The sequence below is a fragment of the Calypte anna genome, chromosome 4A, assembly GCF_003957555.1.
Source record: "Calypte anna isolate BGI_N300 chromosome 4A, bCalAnn1_v1.p, whole genome shotgun sequence".
Taxonomy (NCBI): Eukaryota; Metazoa; Chordata; class Aves; order Apodiformes; family Trochilidae; genus Calypte; species Calypte anna.
This window is the reverse complement of record NC_044248.1, coordinates 17467543-17491189: the sequence shown is the minus strand read 5'-3', so window position 1 is coordinate 17491189 and position 23647 is coordinate 17467543. Positions and strand designations below refer to the sequence as shown.

Genomic DNA, 23647 nt, shown 5'->3' with positions numbered 1-23647 from the left:
ATAAACCAGGAAATATACCAGGTGCTGGTTTCACTCCAACGAAATTTTAAAATTTGGTCAGCATTGCTCTAGAAATTCATGCAGTGTAAGGGAGTTGAAAAGTTATTTCTCTTTTGCTCGAGTGTTCCCTCAAAATATTAAGAAGGGGGTTTTCAAGATGGGCTATCCAACATAGTCTGTTTTTCTGTTTTGATTCCTGTTTTATTTCACACCTGTGCTCTGCTCCCTCTTCTCCCCTCCACAAAGATTTCACAGAAGACTTTTCACTCTGCCAACATCTGGTGTTTATTTCTGTGAACCTCCAGATCCTTTGTCATTTTCCATCTCCCACATGTGCTGTTTACTGGGTCCACTCTCTTAAGTTTCACGTTGGATAATTCTTGTCTTCCTTAGGAGCTGTTGAGGAAAAATTTCCTCCTATAGATGGACTAAATTTTAAGTTGCTGCTAGGGTGATTTAAATAAAATTTGTTCTGCTTTTCTTCTCATTGGCTGCTCTCCAGTGGTCTCCGAGGTAGAAGTGAGATGTCCTTAAGAGCTGTCAAAGCAGCAAAATGAAGAGGCCATTGCCCATGGCAGGTATGCTGTGGTAGCTGTTGTTTATGTTAACTTTGGTTAGCTACCAGAAATAGTTTCTGGTAGCATGGATTAGGGAAAAAATAGATATTTGTTGCCTTAAGATTGTTGACTTGTGCTGTTGCTCATTGAGGATACTGAAGCTAGCATGCCTTCTCATGCTAAAATTGACTTCAGTCTTCTCTCTAGTCATGTTTTCAGGAGTAGCCTGCAGTGTTCTGCTGTGTTCTCAGGTGGCTACTGCTATATATACACTGAGGTTCATTTGCCTATTTGCTACTTAGTGGGGAAGGTGCCTCTGCTAACAGTATAGGTAGACCTAATGTATTTTGCAGTTGCCTAAGCACACAGGTGGTTAAAGAACAACGGGATTTGGCTACAGGGTACTCAGCTGTAGTTTGCAAGTGCAGTAAAGTTGGATGACAGTAACTGATGCCTGCTACCAGGGCAGTGGTGTCATGACCATACATGTCTGTACTGTAACAACTTCCCAATGTACCCTTCTTCTGCAGTCTTCTTACACAAACTGTTACACTAGAAATTTTTAAGAACAGGTTATGAAAATAGTGGCTTAAGTAGGATTGATATTGCCTTGGGGCAGAGCCAAGGGACCTCTCAAAATCTTCCTGTGATCATTGTTCACAAGATTCCAAAGTCCAAAGGATGCATCTCTGCAATATTCAACCCCACATCTTTCACTTTTTCTCCAGCTGTGTAATGATAGTTTCTAACTTAAAATAGCTGTTTCCAAGCAAGCTTAAGAAAATTGCTGAAGAGTACTGGAAACCATAAAAGTGTCTGAGCTGGTGACTGAAGGTGGTAGCTTCCATTCTGTTCAACAGGATGTATTCTTAGTAATGGATTCTAAACATCAGCATTAATCGACTTTGATAGTGTAAAATGTTTGAAGTTCTGTGTCAGTTCTGTAAGAGATTCCATACAATGCTCTCAGTTCTTCATTAGCATGGTTATTGCCATTGGTAGCCAGCTCAGAAGTGTTTCTTGTTGTTGAAAACTTGTTCTGTGTTATCTTTGTAAATGATGCATGGCAAGGAGTGTTCCTCTGCTTATGAGTTTTCTGTTTACTTTGGAAAGTGAAAGTGCCAGCACCTTTCCTGGGGACAGGACCAGTGACTTCAATTACTTTAGTTACTTCAGTTACACTCAAATGTGTGCAATGTGGAGGGGGCTTTTTCGCACAAAATTTTGTGATCAGAATGTGGTGTTTCACAGACTCACATATTCAGAATATTTTTCAAATGTTTTCACTATTTTCTCTCAATATGTGCAGATGCTGTGGTGGAGGGAGAGAAAAGCCTGCTTCTTCCACACTACTTGGCTATATTTAACTTTTCTTATGGAATGCCTCTCCAGCAGAAACATCTGGGCTCAGTTACAGACTGAGCAAACAGAATTAATGAATAATTTATGGTTGGTGTGGTGAAATAAAGAAGGGTTCTTTTCTCAAATGTAGGGATATAACTGGCTTCTTTAAAGATTTAGATGAAAATGTAAATGCCATATGCCGACGAAGTTACTGTGTTTTGAAGGTACTGTCTTAGTGAGGAAGGAAATTTCTTAAAAATATCTGTTCTAGAGTTCTTTAATAATATTACTATCAGTAGCCTCAAATCTTTCAGACTAATTGTTTGCCCTATTGTAGTCACTGACACTTTGCTGCTCCAGTGTGAATAGTGGCTGATTTATGCTCTTTGAGCACTGTGTCAAAATATTTTACTAATTTTTATACACAAAATAATGTATACAAATTAATGTTTTATATCACAAATGAATGATTTGTATACAAATGAATGAAACAGTTCACAGACATAAAGCTAAGGACAGCCACTCTGGATCAGAACTGTTAGTTTCTATTAAAAAATATGATAGCCACAAAACAAAGGTTCAAACAAAGGTTGAATAATAGAAGTGGAATTTGCAGTGAATGCTTAAAAGCAGAAGCAATTAAAATAACCTTACATTGATTGTGCTTTCTTGCTGGTCTTTGTGTTTTGATAATCCACACTGTGGGTTTGGAGGAATTTCCAACAATTTCAGCTTCTAATTTTAGGCAAACATGCAGTGGCTTCGAGGATTTGTCATCTTGGTTAAACATCAAGATGTCTGTTTTTTTGAGCGATCTGTGGTGTTCATTTGATAACATTTGGCCACTTGGTTTCCTTAAGCACCTATCTTGTGTTTTTAAGATTTGTATTTTATGACATGGAAGCATCTTGCTGTCAGTAATGGGTTTATCTTGATGGAGCTTTATCTTGTGGTGTTCTCCACCTCTGGCAAGCTGAGAGCTGAGCTACATGGAAGTCCCATGGCTTCCTGAAGTCAGGGTTCTGATGCCTGTATCCTGGCCACAGGTCTGTGGTGTGTGCAAACAAGAAGTGAAGTTATATGATACTGAACTGTAGGCAACTGAAGAAAAATGAATGATCTTTTTTTAATCTGCTCTTTTATTATGCAGGAACACTTTTGATATGCTCTTGTATTTTGCTGAATAAATTGAATACTTAATTTGTTTATACACATTTAAAGAGTTCACTGAGTAGAGATTTCTTGCCTGGTTTTGCTGCTCTTGCTTACTTTTCTCCAGTCCTTGGAGTCTGCAAGCTCCTTGGAATCACCGTGGTACAAAAACCTTGGAAAAAGACTGGGATTTTAAATAATAAAAATATATATCTTAAATGCAATATACTAAGAAGCGTTGGGTTCTTAGAGCAAGCATTTTTCTATAAAAATGTAAAACTGTAATGTAACACACTTCATGTTTGGGCTGTTATGCCTCAAGAAATTGAGTGAGCAATATACCTGAGGTGTCTGGGTGCTTTTGACAAAACAGATGGAGCCACTAAAATATCTGAGTTTGCACTGAGGGGAGAAAATAAGCCAGAATGAGGTGATCTTGTTGACGAATGTGATGCAGACAACTTGATGTTCAGGCCAGATGCTGGAAACATGCACTCTCAAAATCTTTACTTAGGTTTTTATATGAGAGGTGGAAGGAGAGATGTGCTGGGATGTGGAGGAAGAGAGTTGGTTACAAACTAGAATATTCCTAGAGATAAAATAGTAAAATTTAAACGTCTCATATTAATGGCAGTTGAAAACACATACTTCTAACAGTAGTCCTTAATTCTGAGGCTGTTAATTCCTACTTTGGACTGATAAGTGATTTTGTTTACAATTGCTTAAAGTGTTACAGTTTGGATGGAGAAAGCCCCAGTCCAGCTGCATCTTTGCTCTTGTGTGTGATGTGGTGATGCAGTGCTCTCCTGGCAGTGGGACTTGGACAACCCAGAGCATAGAGAAAGGCCATGAGGTGAGGGGACTTGTATTCCAGTCCTGGCTCTGCTGCTGGCTTGCAGCATGTTCTTGGACAGGTCATTTAATTTCTTTCTATTCTTGTTTCCTTTTGTAGTCCTTGTCCAGGGAACTTCTCATTTAAACCAGTAAGCCAGGGAATTTCTCAGGATACAAGTTTGCAGACTACATGGTGGAAAATCTGTGGTGTTAAGGTTTTTGGGAGAATATAAATAATGTTGGATATGGTTAAGTTGGAAGTTAAGGAGTGGGGACAAGCAAAGGCAGGATCTCAATTTGTTCTTTGGTACTCTGCCCTTCCCACTCTTACTAGCAGTGTTTTATTTCACTGAGGAGAGGGAACTGTTTCAGAGGGAACTGTTTTGAGCTGTAGCTCACCTGTCACCCTTTCCTGTGAACTGGTGGAACAGCAGTTTCAATTGTCTCTGTAAAACACACACTGCAGTATTCTTTGAACAATATGTATGATGCGAATTTAAAATGAAAATGACTTGTATTTATATAGCAAAGAAGATAGAAGCAAGAATTAAAACTGGAAAGGAGACAAAAATCTCCTTTTAAGATGGGTAATAGACTTTTTTTGAATGGTTGATTCTATTATCTTTTTTAAACTGGAGAACTGGCATCTGAAGGGTATCAGTGATGTTTTTCTTAACACTGAATTAATTACAATATAAGCTTTGGGGGGATGGTTCTTGGATCTTTGTGGTATTTTAAATTTTATTTTTTAAGTATTCCCTTTATGCCAGCTGTAGGTATTAATGTAAAAAAAAAACCACCAAAAATCCCCACTTCTTTGCATGTTTATAAAAGCTTGTAATAAGTTGGGACAGTGTTATTCTTTAATGAGCTGGGTATTTATGGCATAAATTAGAGAAATTTTTCTTTCTGGAATGTTAATATTAAAGAGGAAACGTTAATACTACAGTAAGAAAATCCAGATGCCATAACTATATTGCTTCATAATCCACTGAGGGTCCTGCAAAGGAGGAAGGGTAAAACAAAACAATGGATGTCAGGGCTACTTCAGACAGGGAAAGGGAAAGCTGCACATTGCAAACTGCTCTTGTAGCTGCTCCAGGATACTGGTGGTGGTTCAGCAGCAGCAAGGGTGCTGCTGGGAAACTCTGCCTCTCCCTGCTCTGGGGTGCTCCTCCAGTTTTTCTGCTGCTGGATGCTTCCCCCTCCTGGGAGCTGTGAGCTCCTGCTCCCCCTGGGCAGGCCTCCTGCATCTGCTGCAGTGCTCTGCTGAGCTCTGCTCTTGAGGGTTGCTCTGAACTGAAACTCTTACCCCTAAGACAAAAAACCCCAACCACCACCAGCAATAAAAATAGCCACCACCCATGTACAGCCTTTTCCTATCTGCCTTGCTGAACCAAGGTATGCAGCAATTTTACTGAATAAAAGGAGGCCTTACCTGCAGGATTTGTGAAAAGCAGATGTCACATCACATTAAAAAAACTGACATATTCCTTCACCAGTGTCAGTAGAAATTACAGCACAGCCCTGTGCTTTTACGACTCATGCTGTACCACTGGGGTCCATTTTCAAGGAAATTAAGAAGGCTTTATTTACAAGGTTCTTCTGTTGATACCTTTTGCCCTTTCAGTAATCCAGCCAGGAGTTGCATCTCTGTGTTATGGATTGAGCAGTAGGAATACCCCAAACACAGCATTCCCCCCCCTCCTTGTTCCTGGACTGGCTGTCCTCATGATGACCACTTTATTTTACACATATGGGATCAGAGCACATTCCTTAATCAAGGCCTATTCAGAGTTTCCTAACTGTTTGAAATTTCTCAAGGCATCTTCTTGGTGGGAATAACATCAGCTTCTGGGGTTTGTCAGTCAAGACACGCTTTCCAGGAGATGCTTTCTGCTCAGTTTCAAGCCAGTCCAAACCAAATGAATGTAATTGACTGTTGCCACAGATAAGATGAACAAGCTGATAAGATTTATTATCTCTTACAATAAATGTGTATATTTCTCCTTTCAACAGAAGACTTCCTTGAAATGGAAAAAGGGGAGAGGGGTGTGCTGAGGGTGGAAAATTCTGGGAAGAGGTTGAGACCTTTGGCTTGCCTGTGCAGTGTAATATACAGCATTACTGGATGACCTTGCTGCCCATTTGCAGAAGCCCAGCTTGCTGCAGTAGTTTGTTGAAGTAACCAGCAAAGGAATCACACAAGGATTCTTTACCTAACCAGGTTCCTGCATATTAGGTGCCACATGCTTTTTCCATTGCCTGTTATGATGTGTCTCAGAAGCCTCAGAAGTTTTCTTCTAGATAAGAGAAAGTTTGAAGCTTATTTTCCTTGAGATAAAGAATGAATTGGGCTGACAAGCTCTTGGCATCAGCTGGGTAGTTCTTCTTTATCTGTGCCTCACAGGCCAGTAAAAGGATTTCTGGGGGTTGTGGGAAGCTGGAGTGCTCAAGACTTCATTCCTTGTATTTTGAGGACCTCTGACTGCACTGTTAGTCTGGGCTGCCCAGGATTACTTATAAATGTTTTCAGCCTGAACTCAGGATTTTTTTCCTGGTTCCTCTAACACTCACATAGCCATCCTCAGAGTACAAGGGATCAAGAGGTCCAAGATGCTGTTGTCAGTAGAATCTGCTAGCTGAAAATGGGAAAATCCAGAACACTTCATGCTTAATTATTTAAACACTTATCTTTAATTATTCAGGAGAAAGACTCCCTGTGTTTATATCATTCTCAATATAATCTCTACTTGAGTACTGTCATGAAGTCACAAGATTCTAACTTTTTCTTTTGCCCAGGGAAAGAATGTTACCCACATGCTGTCCAACCATCAACAGGTCTTTGAGTGCTTGTATCTTCAGCTGGTTAGCAAAGGAAGGTAACTTACTGTCTGTAAGGAAGTTCAGTGAGTACAGTCACTCAGCTGGCTTGTCATCTGACTGTTTTCTTGCTAGCATTACTCTCTCTTCTGCAGGTGCATTCCTTGAAAGATGTAAAGATGGACAAATCCCTTTCTGATTAACGATCAGAAAGAGTAACTGTTGATGTCTGCAGTCAGGACAGAAAGGGAAGATCTTTATGTTGCTTAGGGGCAGTGGTGGTTTTCTTTTTACTGTCTGCAGCATTTCTTTGAAAAGTGACATACATTTCTTGTTACCTTAATTGTTTCATGAATTTTTCAAGTTGCTTTTTTCCCCTGTGTAAGTTTGCAAATGGTTTTCCCTTAGTGTGGCCACAGTGTGTTTTCCTGCAGATGTATTCAGAGTTCAGTAGCAGCATATAGAATCTCTGTTAAAGCAAACTTTGTCAATCTCCAAAGTAAGCTCCAGTCTTTCTTGTGTTATAGTACAGTTTCCCAGTAAGTGTTGCTTTGGCTGATGTGGGATTTTTCTAAGACTAGCTCTCAATCTGCTTGGCCAACTGCCTTCAAGTTTGCCTCCTGAATGACCTCAGCAATAAGGTTTTTAAATGCAGTGATATGCATTGGCTTTATTACATTTTGCAGAATTTCTCATTTGCTGTTCAGCCATGGTGCCAGAGCAAAGAGTGACTGAGTGACCTGCAGGGGTGCTTCAGTTCACCATAAAGTAAGCCTGCTCTATCTTAAAATGGAGAAAAATGTGCCATAATAGACTGATGAGAAGAACAAATGACAGCTGCTCATTCAGATCACGAACCAATATTTGGGAAGGAAACATCTGTTGGCAATGGCTTTGGTTGCAAGTTTTGACTGTATGATGAAATTCTATCAAGATTCCAAACTTAATGTGAAACAGGAATCAAGCATACATGGGCTATAATTTATGTGAAGTGAGCTGTTTACCTGGTGTGCCTTAAAGAGGCTTCTGCTCTGGAAAGCAGACATTATTAATGAAGAAATACTTCTTTATTTTTATAAAGTTAGATACTTAGACTACTAATGGGTTTATTTTAATTTATAAAAAAATACAGCTTTGTTGTCTTTTATTTAGCATGACTCCTGTTATTCAGATGGCAGATCTTAAGATTCTAATTCATAATGCCTAGGTTCAGTGCTAACCTCTGTGCATCTTGTTTTCCTCAGGTATAGCAAAGAGATGCTTAAATGGGTTTTGCTGTTTTAGAGCAGCTTGCATTTTCAAAAATTGTTGTGAAAATTGACCAAACTGAGCCAGTTTCTATGACTTGATGAACTGCATCCCAGAATTGTCCTGGCAAGGTGTGGACAACTGTACTACACCAAGAACCACTGAATTTCCATAGATTGTGAATGCACCTTTAAAAATGATCTTCAGCTGGGGAAGACTCCCACTCTCTGGGGGAGTTTATGATGTTACTTAAGTCTTTTCACCACTATACTACTTATTTAAATAAGCAACCAGGAAAAATCCATATTGAGCCATTTTCAGTTACTTGAAACAGACACAGAGCATAGAATGAATATGCTGCACATGGATGCTCTAGCTCCAGCTACACCATAGAATAAGGAAATCAACTTTGACAGGAAAAGCTGCAGGTCTTATTAATGACAGGGAATATACCATGGCCTCAGGTTGCACAGGTTGGAAAGTGCCATCCATGTTGCACTTGGTTTTGATGGTAGGGAGGGAATGTGGAGGAGTGGAATTGGACAAGCACCCAAGATGCTTCTTGCACAAGCCCTTTTTAGGAGGAGGACACAGTGTTAATACTGTAGACTACAAAAAGCCACTGAATATCCAGAGATTTTGGATTAGGACAAAATTCTGCTCTCCTTATTCACTCTTTGGTAAGCAGAAGTGTATCAAGAAGGGGTTGTGAGAAGATATCCAGAACACAGGATAAATATATGCAATGTAGACAGCAGTCCTTATCTCATTCTCCATGACAGCTCAACCAGAATATGGAAATGGTTATAAAAATGAAAGCCTGAGGCTGGAGCTTTGTTCTTTCTGAGTAGCTGTCAGTATGGTTTTAAAGGCTAGAATTTGCCATATTAGGTTTGCATGAGATCTGAAGAAGCTAGGGCTCTAGGTTTGCATTAAATATGCAAATATGATAGATATGCTACTTTGAAGTAAGAGAGGGGAATAAGGAATATCTGCAGGTCAAGTTCTCAAGTTGATTTAAGTTTGCTTTCACGAACACGCTAGCAGAGAATCTGGACAAGTTCAAACAATTTGTCTCTAAGACATAAGGTCTGCTCCAGATTATTTTTTTACTATTAATTTTGGGTCTCCAAGTCTCTACTTGAGTTCTTGTTCTCAACTCATAAAGAGAGTATCTTTGACTGTTGTAACTACTCTGTGCCATAAGACATCATAAGCAATGATTTTTGTGGTAATTAAATCACTTATGGAAAGAATTATCTTTTCTGCTGCAATGAAGACATATTCCTGTCCATTAAGACCTCAGAAAGGCCCAGTCAAGACATTGCTTTGGTTACTCAAGGCTTCAGGCCAGCAAATCAGGAAGGGAAGTCAAAGGAGATTACCAAAAAGTGGCCTTGTAAATCAAAAACATTGAGGAGAGGGAATTCCTGGCATTCCATGGTATCCGGGTTTATTTTCTTACATTTCTCTAATAAGAAAAGCATACTTCAGATGTGTTCTTGGTAAATGTTTTCACTTGTCTCATCTGTATCTGCTGCCAAAAGTGACCCAAAATATATTGGCTTTAGATGCCTGGAGGACATCTATTGGATAACTAGCCAATGCATCTGTAAAAGTGGACTTGGCACTCCAGTGCAATCCCTGGATGTAGATCCAATTGTCAGCACCTCATTACTAACTGTTCTTTCACTGGAATAATTTTTATTAAAATAACCTTATGCAATACCTTTAAAACACAGAACAGAATGCTCTAAAGTAACCTATTATGTTACATGTAGTATTCCCAAGTAATACATATGTTGTAAGGATCAGACTTTATTTTTAACATAATTCATTTGCTTTGTCCAAAAACTAAATTAAAATTCCTGACAAGTAACTCTTTATATACTCATTTTAAAGAGCTGCTTGGCAAGAGTTTTAGTTACCTTGTAGTGCACAAAATCTTACTCAGAAGCTTTTAATTAACTTGATTCATGCACTCAGTCTGGCATTCTGTGTAAGCTGTCCTGTGGCTTGTAGGAATGAAGCATTTTACAGAACCATTTTGTTGGACTAAAAGGCAGGCAGTTGAAACCCAGAACAAAATTAGGGTTATGAATATTAAAATGCCTTAAGAAATTATTTGTGTGCACTTTATTCCTTCTCCCCTGCTGAGTATGGCTGCTGTTGGAGAAGCAAGAGTAACTTTTGAGGTAATGATGCAATGAGTAAAGCCTGCTTCATTACAGTGTCCAAAAGGGCTGTGGTGTATTTGGGAAGACTTTCAGGATCAAGCCTTCCCTTTAGCTTGTGAGGTGTAGTATATCCATGTCTGTTAACTGGAAAACAGGGTGGGTCAGCTTACAGTAAGCAATTCTACTTCAACCAAAGAATTTAACTTTTCAGTGATTTTCAGTGATTTTTCTTTAGTTTGTCCTGAAGGAAGCAAACTGGCTTCAGTGTTCCTTTGAATGGTCAGTCAGTCTCTGTTTCTGGCAGTCATCACAGCCTGGTTTGGTTTGGAGGGGACCTTAAAAAATTACCTAGTTCCAACACCCCTGCCATGGGCAGAGTAGCTTAGTTCTGAACACCTGGCAAGAAGTGACAACAGAATTACATATTTGGAACTGAAACTTGTTTTGGCAAGTCCCAATGCAATGCATAGCTGTCTGCTTGGTACCCCAGTGCCACCATAATTGTTGAAGAGATTCTTTATTAGCAGTGTTTAAATAACAGGAAAGTTTTATAGTAACTAAATATTCTGTGGCCTGTAATAAAGGTTCTTTTGCAGAGATTGCTGTTGTGAAAGTATTGTAAAAGGGAGGGAATCCTACAAGTCAGTTAATGAATGAAAATTATAGCAGTATGTATTACATATTGTTCAAAACCATAAAATAATAAAAAAAGGAACAGATAGGAGTTAGAAGAAGGATAGGGTTAAAATGTTTTGAGGTGTGCAGACCCTATCTTAGAGCTAGGACTCTTGATAGTTAATCTGTTCTTGTCTTTGCACAGAACATGTTCAGAATCATGTCTGTGTACAAGATGGATCTTAGTGGGATTTAATATTTCAAGGATGAGTACTACTTAAACATCACTCAGTCTCTGTCAGAATCAATCCTACCTTTCTGAGATTCATCTTGTTGCTCCTTTCTCTCTCTCAGTAGTCTGCCAGGTCCCTCTGCTTTAGGGAATCAGCAGAAAGTATTAAAATGACCAAAGCTCGTGTTTGGTAAATGCACACGTAGAAGATCAAAAAGAAGATTCCTTAGAAAAGATTAGTAGAATCCCTCTTTTATTGGTACACTTGACTTTCAGTAAAGTTTCTGAGATCATCCAAGTTTGGAAGCAGCACACTGAAATTCATATATTTTAAGACAACCAGAGGCATTTGGTTCCAGGATAATAATCTTCCAAGATTATAAACTTCAGATGTTCTGGAAGTTGATAAGTAACTGTCATAACAGGACTTAAGGCAAAGATGATGATCTGCTTTTTGTTGGTGCAGTTGCCAGGCAGCTTCTGTTTAAGGGCTCTTTGCATGACTAATGCTTCCCTTTCACTCAGCTTCCTCGGGTGAGCAGCCTCAGCTCTGCATGGATTCCTTTTCCCACATCCCTTACCTTCCCAAAAGTGCCTTTGTTTCTTCAAGTCTTGCCTTGGGGTAACATTTTCCACCATTAGCACTACCACAAAAGACACACTGCATTTTGTGTCCTGTAATGTAGTCATATAATGGTGTGAAACAGCTCTGGCAGTCTGTTTGGTAGAATGTGAATATGACTGGCTTCAGAAATGTATTTAGGTTCAGCCTGGTTCTTTGCCAGCCATTTCATGCTCCTACTATTACTCCTTCCTGTAGTTCAGCAGGAGCAATCTTACTTGCCTAGAGGAACTCTCTTCCCAGCAAAACATTTGATAGCTACTGAAGAAATTCTCTTGTACCAGCATTGGCAGCCACATGAAATAGCAAAGCCCAGTCTGCTTGCTTACATGACTCCCAGTTTGTGTGCATTGCAGTGTTACATTTAAATTAAAATTTTCCACAGTGAACTAGAGCTTTGCTGTAAGGCTGAGTAATCCAATTCAGAATTCTGCTAATTTTGTAATTTGCACACAACAAAGCGTTAGGGAATTAAGCACTAATTTTCCTCATCACAACATAGTTTGGAAACTATGAAGGGTCCTGATTTAAGTAGTTTGTCCCTGCAGTCCCAGTGTCTTCTGGTTGCTCAGCTGATTTTGCATATTATGATGAATCCCACAGCACATGTAGTGGACAGCATTTTTGGTTGATTGTTTCTCCTTCCCCATGTGATAGCTTTGTTAGTGTTGACACACGTCATCTGCAGAGGGTGGCTGTGTGAGAGGTAATTTAGTCCAGGAGTTACAAAGATGTGCGTGATGCTTGGTCTACAAGAAGACCCCTCTTGATCTTGAGGCCTACTGTGTGTGTAAAGCTTTTGTCTGTTCTTACTGCTTATATGTGAAATATAATGTATCACTGCTGTAGGTTAACAGCAACGGTGTCCTCTTAGGTTAGGGGGTTTATGTTGCTTGTGACAGTGGTAAGATATTTATACAATAGTGCAGTTTTTGGGTATATTTTTATTCCATCTGTGAAATGTTTGATGGATATTTTTCTGCTAATTTTGTTCTGATTGCACAGTGCTTTCTAAAAAGCTGCAGTTGTTAAATTTTAAAATTATTCCATAAAAGGAATTAGTGTCAATCCTTCAAATGAAGATATCTGACTCCATAGCTATATGGATTTTGTCTTCTTATCTCTGCTGTTAGTAAGTAAGAAGAAAAGAAAGTGGTTTAAGGAAACTGCCTTAATGTTTCACAATATATAATCCAGTTGAATGCTCCGTATTATATTACTTCCTTATGTTCACCCTTGGTTGACCTTGAAGTTTACAGGTTCAAGTGGTTATTAATGATCTTGAGAATAGCTAAAACAAACAGAACACAAAGGTGATGAGAACCCATAGCTCCCCAAACTATTTGTTAGACAGTAATTCTTTCTTAACACAGGAAAATGGTGTATTGGCTGTTTATAATCAGATGAAATATTGTAGAAATGCCATTTGTCTAAAGGATTACTTAATGTGACCATATCAGTTTAAATACATATGCATATATAAATGCATATATAAAATTGCAAAATCTCTGAATGTTTTCTAAGAAATTTTTCATGAAGCAGCTGTTATAATATTAAGATGATAGAGAAATTCAGTATTGCTAGTCTATGCAAATAGAACACAATTGGAGTATTTATAAATTAATTTTCTTTTCAGGTTCAATATATGCGTTTGTTCTGACTTTTGTTATGGTAAAATACTATCCACAGCTTACTTTTCTACTGCCTTGATTAATGTCTCTATTTTGGTTTAATGTGCCAAATGGTTCCCTATTACTCTTTGATACTGGAAGTGTCAATGAGAGGAGTTTCATTACTTCTCAATAACATCATTCTGTGTGCAGCTGCATTGTCTCACGTATGTGGTTATTAGCAAGTGAAGTTGTTCTGTGTCCTGGATGCTGAATTGTGTATCTTAAACTTCTTGGCTTTCTGAAGCCAAAATTCTTCTTGTATGTGTATCACAGAATGTATATATATATATATATATATATATAAAAATAGGTCTCTATTTAGTTCAACATGAAACAGGACTGTGGTTAAGATGCTTGTCCTTACAAGTTTACATGATGCTTGGAGTGAGGAAATGTTTGATAAAGCTTAAGACTCTGGGTTTGGCAAGTGATGGACCTGCTTCAGATGGTGGTTGACCACAGTTATGAGATGTGTGCACGTACTCTGTTTTGTAAGTACAGCCATCTGTAAAGTAGATATACAAGTGAGCCAGAAAAGTACGGTTTATCTTTTTTAAAAAAGGGTAAAATGTAGATTGCTGTGTTCCCATTCACTTTTTTTGGAAGGATTTTTTTTCCCCTCTTTTTAATCAGTTATTGATGTGAACTGAACCCTTGCCAAGATTTTAATAATTAATTCCTAAATTTTGTTGTAATTCAGTAACCTGTGGGACCAAAATTATGTCAAATTTTAAGCCTCTGATTTACTGTTCATTATCTGTGAAGTGAGTGGAAGGAATTCAGCCCCAAGCAAAGAGTTATAGGTAAACAGAACAGTTGTGGGGCAGTTTGGGGTTGCGGTATTGGTTGTGTTTATAAGAGCCTCCTGAATTGTTTGTTTTTAAGTTCTCCCATGCTCCAGTGATAACAGGGAGCGTATTTCTTCCTGGTTTGGAGTATAGTGGTCATGGTTGTATTGGAACACAATAATTTATATGAAACATGTATAAACTGGCTTTGCAACTGAAAATTAAGGTGTTGTTTTAAAACTGTTTTAAGAGAATTCTTTCACCATTTTTGTCTGTCTGAAATGAGCTTGTGATTTTGTGTATTCTCAACATTTTTTAGACTTTTCCTGCTATGTTAATGAAAATCCTATCCTGTACTTCTTCTGCTACATTGTAAAATGAGCCAAAATTTACTCCCTCATGGCACTTAGTAACAAATTTAAAAAATAGTTTCCTTTTTCTGTTGTTCTTAGTCGTGGGTCCTGTCTGGTGAATCTTATTTTCTCTTTTCCTAGTGGTAATTGACAGCCTGTTTTATCATCCTGAATCTGAAAATTATTGCAGACTTTAAATTAACTTGGGCAAGGGTACAGCATTGCCCTGAAGTGTCAGTATCTGTAGGTATGGTGTATGAAGCTAAAATGGAATAGCTTGGGGATAGTAACTTGCATATAATAACTGTTCCTGCTTTTATTGCTGTGCTTTAGCCACCTTTCCCCTGGTGCACTGGACAGCATACCCTTATTATTATGAGATTACCCTTAACTACCCCTAATTATTGAATTAGCCTTAATTACCCCATTTTTTACTTTTAGTGACAAGCGATGCCTTTTTGTGAACAGTTCTACTGTATTAGTCCAGTTAATACCATACTTTTTTTTGAAATGTGTATAGCTGTATACTGAACAACATATGATGAACTGCCCAATCAACTCCTGATAAAAATACATTACTTCTAATCCTTGATACAAAAAATATTTAAGTTAGTCCTGAAGAAAATCTTATTGTCAGTCTCTGAGGCTGATCATTGGCTCCCATTTTTTGCTCAAAGACTTTAGCTTTGGCAGCTGCAAGCCTTCTCAAAACTGCTTTTAAAATGTCTGGCAGCTTCTGTCTTATCTGCTTGCTGGTTTAAAATGAGTGGTTTGTAATTAGTTAGTGGCATAGGGCTGTGAAGGGTCTAGACTATTTTTAATGATTTTTTTTTTTTGCTTTACCTTTTAAAGTGGCGTTTTTAAAATAAAATTTATGCTGCTTGTGTCTTGCAGAAAATTAATCTCATTGTATAATTTGATAATGAAATTTGCTAGCATCTAATAATAATTACATCTTATATATAATAATAATTTGGTCTTATAGAGCTGTGCTCCTACAGGGAGTGCTTAACCAGTACAGAAGCATTTATATACTAAGAAATGCAAGTAGTTTGAAGGTAGTAAATAGCAAAGTGTAACACTTAGGCAAGGCATCTAGGGTTTTTTTTGGGGTAAAGTTCAATAGTTTACAGAACAGACAATAAAGAAAATGCTCTTAAATGACCCCTTCTGTCATAGAACCTCATTTATTCTTTGCTCAAATGTCTCATGAAGAACTGGAATATCTTTTGAACTTTACAGTGCACTTTTTAATTGATAAATTAATTTCTCATAGTGCCTTCCATCAGTTTTTGTGGTGTGATTATTGCTTTAAAATTGCTGCTCACTGTGTAGAAAAATGGAAATCTCAGTATCTTAAGCCTTGTTGAGGCAGGAAAGTTGGTGTTTTAGCAGCACTCCCCATGACCTTCAGCGAATCAATTGTTTTATCAATCAAATTACGCTAGTATGAGCTAATTAATTAACTTGATGTGACACAGCCTTCCTGGAGTATACACAGAAAACACAGAGAGGAAAGAAGGGTCTGTATAAACACCACATGCAAAGGCTGAAGCTATCAGCCTGCCATTAGCCCTTTATCTAAGAGCCTCTTGGCATATAAATCAAACAATAACCTCTCTGTTTTGACTCAGTGCCAAAGTACACAGCCACAGTTGAGTCTAGAGCAGATTACACTCACCAAGTGGCTTGAGGGCTTGGAGTGAAACTGGGAAATAACCATTAAATTCTTCAGGAACACATTTGTGCTCTTTAATGTTGGCTGTTGGACAATTTTAATTTTTTAAAGTACCATTTGCATGTTTTAGTCATAAAACCCAATACATTGGAGGGCATTTTAACACATATGCAAGTGAGGATGTGAGAATTTTAAGCTGAATGGCTGCAAAGAGCTTGTTTTGTGTGATTTGCCATGTTGCAATTTATTTACTAACCTATGGTGAGGGTTGTAGTATCCAATGATCCTTCTGCAATTTTCTGCAAGCACAATACCAAGATGACATTAGCTTTCTGTTTACCTTTTTTTCTAAGGCTAGGATGGATGGATTGAAAAATCAAATTTCTACTGTCTGGGAGGCTCATTTCTTTGGTCAGAGTGCCAAAATTTATGCCAATAATATAAAATGACCAAGAGCAGAACTGCAGTCTGCTGCTTAGAGCCATTTTAAAACTTAAAAATGTTGAAATAAAGTTATAAATAAAAAGTGTTGGTGTCTGTTCTGGGGATATGCAGTTTACATTTCTCTGAAAATGAACATTTTATTTTTTTATGTTTTTCATTGAAGACAGTATCTTCAGATACATCTTCAGATGATCACACATTGGCCAGGCACTCGGGATGTGCAGACATAGACAGCAATGCCAGAGACTGATGTCCTGGAAATCCTGGTAGCTGTATCTATATAGGAAAAAACTGGAGAAATTATGTTAGAGCTGTTTGGTCACTCTTAGAGGGGTGAAATGAAAAGCAGCTTCTTTCTCTAAGGCCGGCTCTGTCCTGGTGGTGCAGAGTTCAGCTCTTCCCATCCCCACGGTGCAGAGCTGGGGCTGGTTAGGGAGGTTGTTCCACGTGCTGCTGGTTCTTCCCAGTGGGTGCTGCTGTGCACGGAGCGTGGTGCAGTTGGGAGCTTGGCTGTCCCCCCGCAGGGGTCTCCAGGAATTCCCAGTGTATCCGGTGTAGCCTTGGCACAGGCTCTGCTCTCTCTGGAGCAGTTGGGGAATCAGAGGAGGGAAGTTGTCTCTTGATATGTGACCCCTCGCTCCAGGCTCACAGCCAAACCGTTGCATCTTATCATGGGCTTGTGCTGCTCTTGGGTGTATTGGTATTCAAATGACATGTTGCCAGCAGTGGATTTGTCCTTCATAGTACTGGTCTGCTAACCACCCTGGTGTGGCTTTTTCAAGGGTTGTGCACTTAGTGTGGACTTTGCATCTTCTTGAAATTAGTGTGAGTTACTGCAAAGAAGACTTTGGCAGCACACTAACTTTTTCATGCAGTCGCTCAGTTTTGGGCAGTATTATTAATGAAGCCCTAATTTAGTTTTTACTGAATTTTTGCCTCCTCCCTTCCTCTTGTGAAACTGTACAGGCACAGCTGAGATGTAAAGCTGGGCAGACATAAAGTAAAAGTTTTGCTGATGCAGCAATGGCAGAATTTGTCTCATGCTGAGACTCTTAAATTTTTCTTTGGACAGGAGTGTTTCACTTGTTTTTGTTTTGTTAATTCTGCACACTGATCGGGGTACATTTAGTCATTGAGTGGACATGTTTTCTGATATGGGGTTATTGCTTCTTGCTTTTGTATTAGTGACCATATTTTAATAATTTATCAGTAATAGACAAGACCTGGACCAGTGAGGGAAATAAATTATCTTTTCTGTACTGGTGGAGTGATGCAAGATGTGTATTATTTCATTAAACTCTATAAGTGTTCTGTATTGTTCATTGGAGCCCTCAGAGCAATGTGTCCCCAGGTTTTTGTCATTGCCTTTAATTTTACATCTGTTCTGAGAGTTTGTTCTCTATTGACTAGCACTTCCTTCCACCTATTTCCAGACTGTTACTTCCAGATTGGTAATAGCAGATTCCAGTGCCACCAGCCTCCCCTAAATGGGTTCAGAATGAGTAGCTTTCAGATTAAACCTACAGATGATCACAAACAGGGGCACTTTCTATCTGTCAGATAACCTTGGCAGTATTGTCCTTGCAGGACTGGACCAGACCAGATCAAGAGAGTAAGTTACAATTATTTTAACAGATGCAAGATTAGGGATTATCAACCTGTAATTGTCTAATTAATTCAGAGATTTGAGCTGTGTTTAAAAACTACCATGTTATTTTTTCCATCTGACTTGATGCATAGCCCTGCATGGAAAGTGTTGCCACAGCTGAGAGGGGTGCCATGGGAATGAGAACAAGTTCCCCTACAGTGAGTGTTGCTGAGGATATCCCACTGTCACCTAAAGAACTGCTTGCCAGGATGCCCTCTACCTCTGCTCGAGGCCTTTGCCTCTTCACACTGGCATCTTGCTGTCACTCAACAGCATATTTCATTGAGTGGTCTTTCCTTTGGGTATTGTAAATACAGCAAGCCAGCTAGTTAGCCACTTTATGGCTAATTTGTTCTGTTCTTGCATTTTAGTTTATTTTCCATCTCTCCAATCTTTAATTGAAGAAAGAATGCCTCTGGAGGCTGCAGGTCAGAGCTGCATAGAATGCCCCCAGTTATCCTTGGTCAACACAAAACATCCTATCCTTTTGTACCTGCTTCTCTTCAGCACCTGCCTCTATTGCTAGGTGATGTCTCATTTTAAGATTTGTGAAGACTATTTAGTCCTTTTTCCCTTTTTGTCTTCATGATTCTGCTTTGTATACTGGTGTGCCAATACCAGAATCAGGGAAGCTGCATCTTACTTAGGTGTCAGGATTTCTCTTTCTTCCTTTCGTATTTTTGTTCTAATGTCCAGATTATATACATTTAAATTTGGAACAGAGAATGACTCATTAAAAAATGCAAAATGTATGAGAGGAAAAGAGAAATTTCCAATTATCAGATGTCTGTCAAAAACCTTGCTTTATTTAAATTGAATGGCATAGGTGTGTCTAACAGGTAATAATAGCACATCCCAGTGCCAGCAGCCTCCCCTAAATGTGTTCAAAATGTGTAGCTTTTCAAAGACTTCAGCAGTATCTCTGGACATAAAAGGTTTGTATTTAATAAATGTCTAATTTGTCTACCAGATAACCGCTACACTTGTTTTTGTTACAGTCTGCTTTCTGAGATAGTTGGTTGTTTTGGTAATATGACCATAATGATAAAAGGAAAGGACAGGGTATGAAAACCTGTGAGCAAAACTCTAAGCTTGTTGATGAAACTGGTTAATGGCATAAAGCCTTGAGCTGTAGTACTTTCTTTGTCAGGCTTGCTGTGCCCTGCAAAATATTTTATAATAGAGATGCACAGAAATGTGCACTCTGATATTCACCTGTTGTGACATTTAGTTTGAAAAGGCAGTTTAGAGTTCCTGATATGTATTGTAGTGTAACTGTAAAGAATTTATTAGTTCTTCAGAAAACAGTGTGATTCAGACAGTATGTTTAAAGGCTCTGTAATGAATAAAATCATTTTTAATCTACTTAGATTTTTAATTTAATTAATTAAAACTACTACTTGTAGTCTACTTAGTTTCATAAAACTACTTTCAGAGGCAGCAGTTCACTAGATAATATGTAAAATCAATAAATAATCCTTGGGAAGTCAAGAAATGCAGGAGGAAGGAGGAATCTGAAGTAGGATACTAGATCCCATACAAACCACTGATTGCAGCATCAGTGTCAGTGCATTGGGGCATTTGGACCCAAGCAGGGGAACTGCAGATGGGAAAAAGAGGAGGGATGGGCACCATGGCAAGAGCTGGAAGGCAATCACAGACAAATGTCTCACCAAAAAGAGAAGATAAGATAATACTGTTTGCAAGTGTTAGAAATCTCTGAAAGGAAAATGCTGTAGTAGCTTCTCAGATCAGACAACACCAGAGCCCTGTACTGCATCCCACTGACTCATTCCCAGGAGCCATTCCTGCCTTGCAATGATGAATTTAAATAATGGGCTATTTTTCAGAGCAAAAGCCCTTCTCTGAAGGTGTAATAGAGAAGTGGGAAAAGTTTCAGCAGGAAAGGTACAAGTATCTTGTCACTGTTTTCCCTATTATATTTCCCAAAAAATGGCTGAGTGTGGCAACTGTTGCTTTCTGTGGATTGACCTAGTCATTTGGCTATTTGTATGTGAACCATTAATTTATATTTACCTCATCCTGTTCTATAGATGATACCTAAACCACTATGTATTCTGCAAAGCAATGAGAAGAAAAATGTCTACAGAAACACAGAGTCCCAAGCACAGATCACTGTGGTTGACCCCCATCTGCTTTTAGGCTATACCACTGTTGTTTTGCTTTTTGCTATTTTTGGTGTGCTAAAGTAACCCTCAGGGATCAGGCAAACTTAGGTCCTTGGGATTACAGGAAACCAACTGTGTCCAAAGGAGGAAAAAAGTTTACAAAGCAAAAAGCAAGGCTTCCTCCCACTCCCCCCCCCCCCCCCCGCCACATTTTTGTTTGTGTTAATGCATTAATATGACTCATTCTAAGTTACTTTTTTTTTCTTTTTTTTTTTTAGTTTAAAATAGTTATTCTGTTATTTTGAGAGCTTTTATTGTTTAAACTAGGAGCAAGTACAAGTATCAGCTGAAGTTGTACTATCAGTGTAGTTTATGTTGCCTTCAAAGCCCTTGCAGTCTCAACTGGGAGGACTGATCACCACGTGGTGTGGAAAGGGAAAGCAGCAAGGACAGGTAGACAGAAGGTACAGCCTTGTTGTGTATATTCAGATTTTTACTGACTGAGGTCTGTAGGTGCTTTTAGGATGAATTTTTCACACCTCACTGTTTGCTAAATATCTTGATGAAGTGCAGGAATGAGAACAATGAGACTACAAAAACCTGTACAAAATTTGTTTTAGCTCACTCATGTTTGTCTTTGTTCTAAAGTCTTAGCTCCTGGTGTCAGTGTTTATATGAGACTGTCTGTTCATATTTATGGTGATGAACAGGATTGGGAAAATGCAAGCAGAACCCCGACTTCTCTATCTAATACGAATCTAGGTCTTTTTAAAGCTGGCTTCCTACTGGTTTAGGCCTGGTTCCTGATCCCTCTACATTTGTATATGGAGATGCAATTTCAGGAAGGGATTAGTTGCCAGGCAAAATGGTGGCTTCTTGCAATCCAAACCTCAGGTGTGCATGTTGATGAAGGTGAGACATACCCTGTGAATGGGATGTGAACAGGATCACCACACTGCATGTAAAAGCAGTGCTGATTGGGAGGACTGAATCCTAACAACTGAGTAGATAGCCTGTGTAAATAGCATACTCAAGGATCCATTGCTAAAGGGATATTGTGTCAAAGCATCTAGTTGGTTTGGAAATCTCTCTTATTTCTTGTACTATGATATATTATAACTTGACATGCTTTGTCTGGTGAGGAATCCCTTTGGAGCTGCTGCCCACGAGCAGTGCTCAGATCACACTTGGTGATGCAGTAGATGGAGGTGTTGTGGATGCCTGGACTGCTTTGGGATGTGCTGCCTCTTGCCTCTATCAGTGGAGGAGGGTTGAGTTGCACTAAGGGAAAGAGAAGAGGAAAGGCTGCGCCAGGTCATACAATTTTTTTTCTTTCCTTTTCCTTAAAGTGTGGCAATAGGATGAAATTTGCTCTTCCCATGAATTTGTGGTTTGTTAGAAGAGTAACTCAACCTTCTTCCCATGGTCCTTCCACCTACTCAGGCTTTGACAGAGGATGTGGTTCCTGGGGTGACAGGAGTGGGACTTGGTGGTCCTCTTCCCTGGTTTGGGAGATAGCACAGATTTGCTGAATACACCCCTGTCCTTGCAGCAGAACTCAAGCACAGCTGCTTTGTAACAGGTATCAAATGAATTGTTGGGGTGGATTTTTCCCCTGAAACAAAGCTTGTTTTGGCATGTTTATAAGCAGGTTGTAAATGACATCAAAACATATTTAGGAGTTAAATGTCTCCTGAGGAAAGCAGAGGGGAAGCTTTTTCTTTAAAAAAAGAAAATAAATAATAAAATCCAACACAGTTAATCTCAATGTGTGGCTTTAGCCCCAGGCCAGGGTTTTTCCTCCTTTCTCCTCCCCCCCTGCACTGAAAACGTGGAAATCATTCACAACAGCAACAAATCAGTGTCCTGAGAAAGGAGAAAAAGAATGATAGGGAGCTATGTGCAGATGAGCTGCACAGATTCCTAATTTAAGCCTAGCAATAGCAACAATAAAAAGAAATCTGTAAATACAGAAACCATCAGGACAGTTACAGTTCTGCTATGGATTGTTCTTTTCCAGAAAGGAGAATCCATGAGACCCAAGGGGATGATAGTTCATCAGATTGTACCAACAGCCTTCAGCATTGGAAATAGTAGCTTTGGGATTTAAATGCTCATGGGGAAGTTAGAGCCCATCCTTTTGCTAGCATATTGGTAACTGAAGAAGTTTGGACTGTTTCTGATACTCCCATGGTTGAACAGTAGTGGTGGCTTTGAGGCTGACATGCTTATTTATTATACATGAATTCTAATACCTTATAATTTGTAGCAAAAAAACTTTGGCTTTTTCTCTATAAAACTATAGCAACTGTTCTGCTAAGAAAAATCTCAAGCTTTTACATTATTTTTTTTTTCTTGTATCCTGCACACCTCAGAGGAGTTACTAAGTAGAAGCACTCATCTTAAAATATAAATGTTGTCTTAAGCTTGCTCGATTACTCAAGCTATGTTTAGTGTAACCCTGTCATTTTCTTCTAGTGATCCAGCTGCTAAAGCTCTCTGGGAGTCCTTCATGAACCTCAAACAGAAGGAAGCTGTGATGGAGGTTAGGAGACACCTTGTGGAGGCTGCAAGCAGAGAAAATTTACCAATTAAGATGAGCATGGGTGAGTAGTGTGACGTCCTTAGGTAGTGTGAAAGACTTTATCAACTCGTCTTCTTCCACCTAACCCTCTTAGGCAAAACTCTCTGGTTCATCCTTGTCAAGTGATTTCAGGTGAGCATTGTGTTTACCATAGGATCTTTCTGGTGTATAAGAGAGAAACAAGTGGGATTTTAAGTTCAACAACCTTAAAAAGATTGAAAATAATGGTGAAGCAATGCAGTTCTCTGAAGGTGGGTTTTAAAGGCATGCAAGCAGTTAGCAGTGCTGCTTGTCTTTATTCTGCAAAGCATGAAAATTTGGATATTCTTTAAAAGTCAGCAGGATTTGTGTCCTGAAAGAAGGCATTGGAAATAGCAGCCAATCGGATGGAAGTTGTGCAGGTCTTGCATATGATTGCACTATACAGGTAGTGATTGCCTTATGTGAAATAAAGCTGCCTACCTTAAGAGTGTTTAAGATGAAAACCACATCTGGGCACTCTTTAAGCCTGAATTCTTCAAAATATTAGAGATACAGATTGTAACATGATGACTTTCAATAGCTTTTTCTAGAATCTCATTCTTGCTACCATACCCAGCAAAATGCAGGGGTTTATATAATGTTAGGCCTATAAAAGCTCCTATTGTTCCATTTTGCAATAATTTTTTGTATTTTGTGTACTGTAAGACTGCTTTATGCTGAACTTTCCATCAAGACAGAAGGGTCCTCATGGAGTAATAAGACTT

General features: G+C 38.8%; 1 protein-coding gene across 1 annotated transcript in view; it reads left to right on the top strand.

The window, feature by feature from the left end:
- SCFD2 (sec1 family domain containing 2) overlaps window positions 1-23647 on the top strand; it is a 185138-nt gene that overhangs the window by 5550 nt on the left and 155941 nt on the right. The window contains exon 3 of the mRNA XM_030450193.1: window positions 22796-22923. Coding sequence (XP_030306053.1) covers window positions 22796-22923 — 128 coding nt within the window. The remainder of the gene's footprint in view (window positions 1-22795; window positions 22924-23647) is intronic.